Below are 9,227 nucleotides of genomic sequence, written 5' to 3'. Positions count from 1 at the left end.
TGTAAAACAAATTTAGCTTAATGTAGGTGTGATCACATTGTTGAGAGTCCAAGATATTGATCAAATGTTCAATAACATTAGTCTACAGTCTTTATGAGTCTATAATTCAAGCAGGTAAAAAACAGTCCAAGAAAAATGAATAAGGAGTACCATCTACTGCATGTGTCTAGACCTCTCCTGTTAGCCTGTTAACATTGTAGTATCTTGTGTTAATATGAACTACTGGTTGATGACAATGGGTTTTCAAGTAAGAACATAAATAACTAAGCAATGATATTTAGGTCTGATATTTTTAAAATAAACTGTGAATCAGGCTTTAATAATGTGTCACGACTTCCACCGAAGGTGGCTCCTCTTCCTTTTCGGATGGCGCTCGGCGGTTGTTGTCACCGGTCTACTAGCTGCCACCGATTCCCTTTTCCTTTTCTGTTGGTTATGTCTGTATTGGTTTCACCTGTTTCTCGTTTGGGGGTTTTGCTCTGGGCTATTTAAGCCGTCTATGCCCGCCTGCTTTTGTGCGGGTTTATTTTCTGTTCTTTTTGTGGATGGTTGTGTTTGTTTATTTGGTGTCCTGTTTTGGGTAGGTCAGTATTTGTCGCCTATTGTTATTGGCGTGACCTTGTTCTGTCCGGAATAAATTACGGACACCCAAAACCCTCTGCTCTCTGCGCCTGACTCCGCACCCACCACTCCTAGCTACGTGACAGTATGTCTATACCATTTAACAACATTTAAGACCAAAGTCTAATTATTGAAAGAGACAATGAAAATATTTGTTCCAAAGGGAAATCTGTATTTGTAACTATTAATCAAAGTATCAAAGCAAACATTCCTACAGTATCTAATAGTAATAAAACAGAAAACATCACATCTAACACTGATACAACCTCAGTCTACAGAGAGGATTGATACATGAACTCAAGCAAAGCCCCCTGTTAGTCTACATGTCAGTGATCAATAAGACAGAGAACATCTGATCTCAGAACAGAGTCAAAGCAGAGGTACCAGCAGCCTCTCTCCACAGGGGTGTGTGACTGAGGGGTTCTACCCAGAACAGTCAGCCTTCCTCAGGGTCTTGGTGACTGGAGTCTGGGATTTCTGCTGGGCTTCACAGGTCACCTCTCCTGCCTTGGTTCACTTCTGGCCAGTGAGAGTCAGGGTGCTGCTCCAGCTGTACAGGCCATCCTTCTCCAGTACCCCGGGACTGGCCTCCTGCTTCTTGCTGGTCCCGTCCACTTTCCAACTCATGGTCCAGTCTGAGGGGAAGCCCTTGTTGGCCAGACACGTCAGTGTTGCTGTTGTTGTACTGGACAGCTCCTCACTAGAGGGGGGCAGGACGGTGAGGGTGGGGGAACTGTTACCTGGAACAAACAGAACACATCAAATAAGTAACTACATCAAGTACAGCTATAGTAAGAGATTATCTTCAGCAAAGTACACATCAAAATAAAGTGAATTGGAAATGCCCTCTAAATATAAATGTCAAAGTTAGATTGTTTAGAATATGTGGAGAAAAACCTAAAGTAATCTGATACAGCAGATTTATAAACCAAACAAGTAGAAAGTGTTTAAATAACTAGAGTTACTAGTCATACGGTGTCAGTTATTCATGTTATACAAAATATTGTTTAGGAATGGATTTGATCAGAACAGCCTGCTCATATTCATAGTATTTACATCACATATCTGTCAGGTTTTGGCCAGGACTATTCAGGTTTTGGTCACTAGATGCTCCCATTGCGCCTTTTTGAACCTTTTGTTTTTCCCTTGTTCTAGTTATTGTTTGCACCTGTGCCTCATTTTCTTGTAGGTATTTAAACCCTGAGTGTTCCTCAGTTCTTTGCTCTGTGTTTGTATGTTAGCACCCAGCCCCAGCCATGCTGTGAACATATATTTCTCTAGTTGGATTTTCCAGAGGTACTCTGGTTTTGTTCTTGTTTATTTTTGATTAGTCTTTTGAGGTTTGTTTTTCCCTGCTGTTCTTACCACTTTGTGGATTTTCATTGTATTTTGGAGGTTATCCATTTTTTCTCTTGGCTTTACTTTTGACGTTGTGGATTTATATTTTTTGCCTGAAGATCTTTTACCTTGATTAAACCACCGTCTCTAGTACTGCTGTGTCTGCCTCATCTTCTGGGTTCTGCCGACTATTAGTGACTGTTTCTCACACCGGGTCCTGACAATATCATCCATGTTGGATTATGAAGTCAGTTACAACCATAACTGAGACCCGTTGTCTTCACACTAACAGTGAAGTCTACCATGAACACAATGCAACAATGATGAATATTATATACAATACTATTAGTTATTATACCAGAATTAGGAGTGATAGTCTGCAATCATACAAACCAGACATAAATAAACTTACAATTTATCATTTTGATTCAATAAAATGTTATTTGAAAGAAGGCTCAGAAATTATTTTCATGGAGACAGAGTTTAAGAAAGTAAAATACAAAAAAATGTAATCAGAAAGAAATATCAAAAGAGCTTGTTACTTACTTCCAACATCAAGTCTGGTGCCGCTACCAAAAGTGTAGCACAGTGATACAATCAATATTACTGCTGGTACAAAAATCTCCTGACCATTGGGGAAGCTGAATTTCTTTAGACTGTGGTTCAAATAATTAACTCTACTATGATATGAATACTTTTCAGAAATGATTTAATCTAAATTTTTAATAAAATGTTTTTTATTTTGTTTTCCTTAACACTGAGCAGAAACCTACTGTTTACTATATATTTCCTACAAGGTGCAGTATGTTTATTCATACAACTAATCTAAGATGTAGGCTAATCACTTTAATCTTTAGAAAATATTGGTCAAATTTGATTACATGTAATAACATATATATTTAAATCGGCCATAGTGTCACGTTCGCTGGAATAAATATCGTACCAAGCTGCAGCGCGATATGGTTTCCACATATTATTTATTAGAAACGCACATAACAACAAAGAAAGAATGAAACAAACAACGAACCATAACTAAGAGGTGTAACATACACTAACTCAAAACAATATCCCATAAAACACAGGTGGAAAAAATGCTACTTAAATATGATAGCCAGCTGCCTCTATTTGGGAATCATACCAAACACCAACATAGAAAAACTAAACTAGAACCCCACATAGAAAAGAATAACTAGAAAACCCCCCAGTCACGCCCTTACCTACTATACCATAGAAAAACAAAGGCTCTCTATGGTCAGGGCGTGACACATAGTATGTGTAGGCTTTGTGTATTTTTAAAAGTCCTCAATATTGAGGCAAAAATAATAGAGATATTGACTCACGACATCAAAAGTGAATAAAACGATACATTTTGTTGTTTACATACTTCCAACATCAAGTCTGGTGCCGCTACCAAAAGTGTACCACAGTGATACAATCACTATTTGTAACGTCTGCTTCCAACTCACACTCTCAAACACATAGATCCCCTGAACACAGCTCACTTTCCAGCCCACTTTCCAACTCACACTCTCAAACACCTAGATCCCTCTAGCTCACTCTCCAGATCCCAATCACCTGAATTCTGATCAACTGAACTAAATAGTGTGTGTAAATGACATACAGGTGTTCACACACTATTTAGTTCAGTTCTTTGCACCCCATCATTGTGAGGTATTGTTTGTTTTGTGACACACTTCTATTCGGAGCTCTGTTTTTCCCGTATTCAGTCCTCCTGTGTATGATAGTTTTTGGCCTGCCTCACTAACAACGCCTTTTGCTTATTCCCTGCCTGTACTTTAGCCTATCGGATTTCCTGTTATTAACCTCTTGCCTGTTCTCCTGGACTAGGTTACTAGCCTTTTCCCTGCCTGTACTGTTGCCTCTTTGGACCCCTGTGTATGACCTTCTGCCTGCCCCTGGACCCATCTACCTGCCTCCTCCTGTGGTCCTTTACAAACAAACACCTGCTGCGCCCTGCACTTGAAACCAGCTAACTGTCTCCCATCGTGTTCATTACACTATTACTGCTGGTACAAAAACCTCTGTGTTTTGTGTTGCTGCAGCTGTTACAGTGAAGATCACTCATACAGAATCATGATCAACACAAATACACTTTAACATCTTCCAGGTAGAACAAACACTTCATATTAGCTGTTTCTAGATAATATACATATGAATTGCATCTTAAATCCAGATATGAGTCCTTTTTCCTTCCTCTGTGTGTCAGGTGTTCTCCTAGTCTGGAGGTACAGTCCAGCATTAGATCAGTGTGCTAGTATTCCTCCATATTGTCCATATGAAAGACAACAGCAGCAGCAGTAGTGATAGTGATCCATGTTGTATATTCCTTTATGAAACATGTTGATCTCACATTTAACAGTGGTGGTAAAGTCACAGAGGACAGACAACACTACCAGAGGAATCCTACCAGCTTTAGTTTAGAGAAGTGTTCACTAACTGATTAGAGGAACTTACACGAGAGACCAAGCATGAGTGAACAGACAGTTCATTATATCTGATCATCATCAGAACAAAATATAATTGTGGTGTGACATAAAAGTTGCCATACATTAGTTATCTTAGTAAAAAGTTGCTGTTTGATGTTATTAAAGGGGTGACATGCACCTAGCGTTTAGAGTGTTGGGCTAGTAACCGAAAGGTTGCTAGTTCAAATCCCCAGGCCGACACGGTGAAACATCTGTCGATGTTCACTTTAGCAAGGCACTTAACCTTAATTGCTCCAGGGTCGCAGTTGATAATGGCAGATCTTGGCTGTGACCCCACTCCCTGAGGCTGTCTCAGGGGGAGTTGGGATATAAAAAAATAAACATTTTTAATTCACACATGCGTGAAATAGGACAAATATAAGCACCACCTAGTTGTTATAAAGGAAAGCTCATGCAGGACAAAATATATTCTAATGGGAGCCTACTTGGAAACTGAAATAGATTTGAAACATTAATTTGCATAATGCATCTGTCCTGCTGCTCTAAGAGCATTTATATCCCTGTGAGTTTAACACTTCATGACTGAGAGCTGTTCTTCATGACCACAGAACCCACAACAACCATGACTTTAATCACCATCTTCATCTGGACACTTGTCTTCTACATACAAGGTATAAGAATTATGATTATCTAAGTAACAATAATTGAGTAAGTAATGGATGATTATCTCATAATAATGTATTAATTACATCATTTCAGATATTAAAAAGTGTTTTGTTTGTTTCACTCACTATTCAATATTCAGAATCCAGAGGACAGTACACTCTGACTCAGACACCTGCAGTGAAAGCTGATGGCAATGGAGAGACGGTCAACATTGGCTGTAAACTCAGCAGTGGTATATACAGTAATTACCTGAACTGGTACCAACAAAGACCTGGAGAAGCTCCTAAACTCCTCATTTATTACATTAACAACAAGTTCACTGGGACTCCATCTAGATTCAGTGGCAGTGGATCTGGGAGTGACTTCACTCTGACCATCAGTGGAGTCCAGGCTGAAGATGCAGGAGATTACCACTGTCAGAGTTTACACTACCCCAACAGTGTCTGGGTGTTCACACAGTGATACAGAGCCGTACAAAAACCTCCCTCAATCATACTGCACCGTGACTGAGGGAGAAGAGACAGTGACATGGAACACTGATCAGTGAATAAACTTTGAATAACGTTAGAAACCATCATTCAGATCACATGTTCTCCATCGTCATCAACAGTATCATCATCACCTCCATCACCATCATCATCATCATGTCATGGTTGACTCATTATATTTGTCACAGCCTGAAAGTACACCTATAAATGTTATTTGATGCTATGAAACACACACAATATCAGTCCATATTCAAGTGAGGTGATGTTACATCAGCATCAGCCCCCTAAATCAAATCCCCATATGAACCTCGCAACCAAAATATGTGATGTGATCATCTAGCATTATATGAACTATCTTGATGAGCAGGTTACTGACTGTTACATCTGTGAATGAGACATGATGCTGGGCTCAAATATGAAACATGTTTATGCACATATCTAATTTAAGTATGATATCCATTTATTACTGATTACTTATTTATCTGTTATGACTCCCTCCCTGAATCCACCATAAAGGTTCAAACCAGACAGTCCCCCACATCTGGCCCAGTCCAGGATATTTCAGGCAGTGAAACTGTTCATCTGCTAGACTGGATGCTGTGGGAGTGAAACTAAAATTTACATAGACAGAGCGGGTGGTTCTGCTTGTCCCAGAATAGAGCTCTAATGTCACCAGATGTTCACTCTGTTCCCAGGGGGTTGGAGGTAGAGAAGACTCTATGACTATCTTGCAGATGTGATACTGGTAATATTATGTGGAACACTTTTTTTTTAAATGTAGCTAAATGCAGATGTGAGATATCGATCAAATGTTCAATAGCATTACATTATTGTCTTTATAAATCTAGAAGTCAAGCAGGTCAAAAACTTCTGAGAAATATGAATAAAGAGTACCTACTGTACTACAAATGACTAAACCTCTCCTGTTAATCTGTGAAAATAGTAGTATCTTTTGTTAGTATGAACTACCTGTTAATGACGTTGTGGTTAGAACATAAATAACTAAGCAATAAGGTTTAGGTCGGATAGATTTCATAGAAACTGTGAATCCTACTTTACGAATATTTTTCTATGTCATTCAACATTTAAGACTAAAGTAAAATTATTGAAAGAGACAAAAACATATTTGTTTCTAAGAGAAGTCTTTATTTTCATCTATTCATCAAAGCATCAAAGCAAACATTCCTACAGTATCTAATAGTAATAAAACAGAACACATCACATCTAACACTGATTCAATCTCAGTCTACAGAGAGGATTGGCACATGAACTCAAGCAAAGCCCCCTGTTAGTCTACATGTCAGTGATCAATAAGACAGAGAACATCTGATCTCAGAACAGAGTCAAAGCAGAGGAACCAGCAGCCTCTCTCCACAGGGGTGTGTGACTGAGGGGTTCTACCCAGAACAGTCAGCCCTCCTCAGGGTCTTGGTGACTGGAGTCTGGGATTTCTGCTGGGCTTCACAGGTCACCTCTCCTGCCTTGGTCCACTCCTGGCCAGTGAGAGTCAGGGTGCTGCTCCAGCTGTACAGGCCATCCTTCTCCAGGATCCCGGGATTAGCCTCCTGTTTCTTGCTGGTCCCGTCCACTTTCCAGCTCATGGTCCAGTCTGAGGGGAAGCCCTTGTTGGCCAGACACGTCAGTGTGGCTGTTGTTGTACTGGACAGCTCCTCACTAGAGGGGGGCAGGACGGTGAGGGTGGGGGAACTGTTACCTGGAACAAACAGAACACATCAAATAAGTAACTACATCAAGTACAGCTACAGTATGAGATTCTCTTCAGCAAAGTACACAACAAAATAAAGTAAATTGGAAATGCCCTCTAAATATAAATATAAAAGTTAGATTGTTTAAAAGATGTGGAGAAAAACCTAAAGTAATTTGATACAAAACAGATTTATGAACCAAACAAGTAGAAAGTGTTTAAATGACTAGAGTTACTAGTCATACGGTGTCAGTTATACATGTTATACAGATATTGTTCAGGAATGGATCTGATCAGAACAGCCTGCTCATATTCATAGTATTTTCATCACATATCATCCATGTTGAATTATGAAGTCAGTTACAACCATAACTGAGACCCTTTGTCTTCACACTAACAATGAAGTCTACCATGAACACAATGCAACAATGATGAATACTATATACAATACTATTAGTTATTATACCAGAATTAGGAGTGATATTCTGCAATTATACAAATCAGACATACAAATAAACCTACAATTTATCATTTTGATTCAATAAATATTTATTTGAAAGAAGGCTCTGTTAAAGCTACATTTAACCAAAAATATTTGAGTTAAAGATAATAAAAATATAAATAACAAAATCGCACACAAACAGTAATACACAATGCAACAACTATATTCCATATTATTAAATAGTTATCATACTAGAACTATCCTCTGCAATCCATCAAACCACACATTTAACTAAACACCTACATTTGAACATTTTACTTAAATAACATTTTATTTGAAAGAAGGTTTAGTCAAATGTAATAGAAAAAATATATATTTTTTGGAAGTAAAATATGTAAAAAAGCAACATTTTCATAGAGTTTCGCAAAAAAATACCCCCAAAAATGATCTGAAAGAAATATTAAAGAGCTTGTTACTTACTTCCAACATCGAGTCTGGTGCCGCTACCAAAAGTGTACCACAGTGATAAAATCCCTATTGCTGCTCGTACAAAAACCTCCTGCATGTTTGGCACTCTTAATTTCTTTAGACTGTGGTTCAAATAATTAACTCAGCTATAGTATGAATACATTTCAGAAATGATTTAATCTCCTCAATTAGAAATAAAGTGTTTTTCATGTTGATTTCTTTAACATTGACCAAACCTGACTTTTTCTTGTACATTTCCTACTACTGTAGATGCAGCATGTTTATTCATACAACTAATCTAAAATGTAGGCTATTGACTTTCGTAGTTTAATCAAATTTGATTAGATGTAATAACATTCATATTGGCCATAGTTTGTGTAGGCCTTGTGTATTTTGTTCAAATCATTTAAAAAAGTTCATTTGAAAAATCCTCAATATCAAGGCAAAACGTATAGAGATATTGAAAAACGACATCAAAAGGTGAATAAAATAGTTAATTTTGTACTTTACTTACTTCCAACATCAAGTCTGGTGCCGCTACCAAAAGTCCTCCACAGTGATACAATCCCTATTACTGCTGGTACAAAAACCTCCTGAATATTGGGGAAGCTGAATTTCTTTAGACTGTGGTTCAAATAATTAACTCTACTATGGTATGAATACTTTTCAAAAATGATTTAATCTATTCAATTTTATATAAAGTGTTTTTTATTTTGTTTTCCTTAACACTGAGCAGAAACCTACTGTTTACTATATATTTCCTACAAGGTGCAGTATGTTTATTCATACAACTAATCTAAGATGCAGGCTAATCACTTTAATCTTTAGAAAATATTGGTCAAATTTGATTAGATGAAATAACTTTTGTATTCAAATTGGCCATAGTACGTGTAGGCCTTGTGTATTGTTTTTTAAATCTTTTATTTTTTTATCCTCAATATCGGGGCAAAAATAATGGAGAACTTGAAACACAACATCAAAAGGTGAATAAAATGTAGATTTGTTTTGTTTACTTACTTCCAACATCAAGTCTGGTGCCGCTACCAAAAGTC

At 37.7% G+C, this 9,227-nt stretch overlaps 3 gene segments (V, D, J or C); 1 reads left to right on the top strand and 2 right to left on the bottom strand.

Annotated features, from left to right (window-relative positions):
• Positions 1–772: 772 nt before the first annotated feature.
• Positions 773–3,964, bottom strand: LOC129866061 (Ig kappa-b4 chain C region-like). The segment is given in 3 exon segments: positions 773–1,361; positions 3,344–3,397; positions 3,955–3,964. Coding segments are annotated over 3 exon segments (291 nt in total).
• Positions 3,965–4,899: 935 nt separating this feature from the next.
• LOC129864795 (Ig kappa chain V region 3381-like) lies at positions 4,900–5,534 on the top strand. The segment is given in 2 exon segments: positions 4,900–5,077; positions 5,212–5,534. Coding segments are annotated over 2 exon segments (396 nt in total).
• Positions 5,535–6,685: 1,151 nt separating this feature from the next.
• Positions 6,686–8,382, bottom strand: LOC129865124 (Ig kappa-b4 chain C region-like). The segment is given in 2 exon segments: positions 6,686–7,274; positions 8,188–8,382. Coding segments are annotated over 2 exon segments (402 nt in total).
• Between the last annotated feature and the right edge of the window lie 845 nt (positions 8,383–9,227).

This window comes from Salvelinus fontinalis, chromosome 11 (assembly GCF_029448725.1).
Source record: "Salvelinus fontinalis isolate EN_2023a chromosome 11, ASM2944872v1, whole genome shotgun sequence".
Classification (NCBI taxonomy): Eukaryota; Metazoa; Chordata; class Actinopteri; order Salmoniformes; family Salmonidae; genus Salvelinus; species Salvelinus fontinalis.
This window is presented reverse-complemented; position numbering and strand designations above follow the sequence as displayed.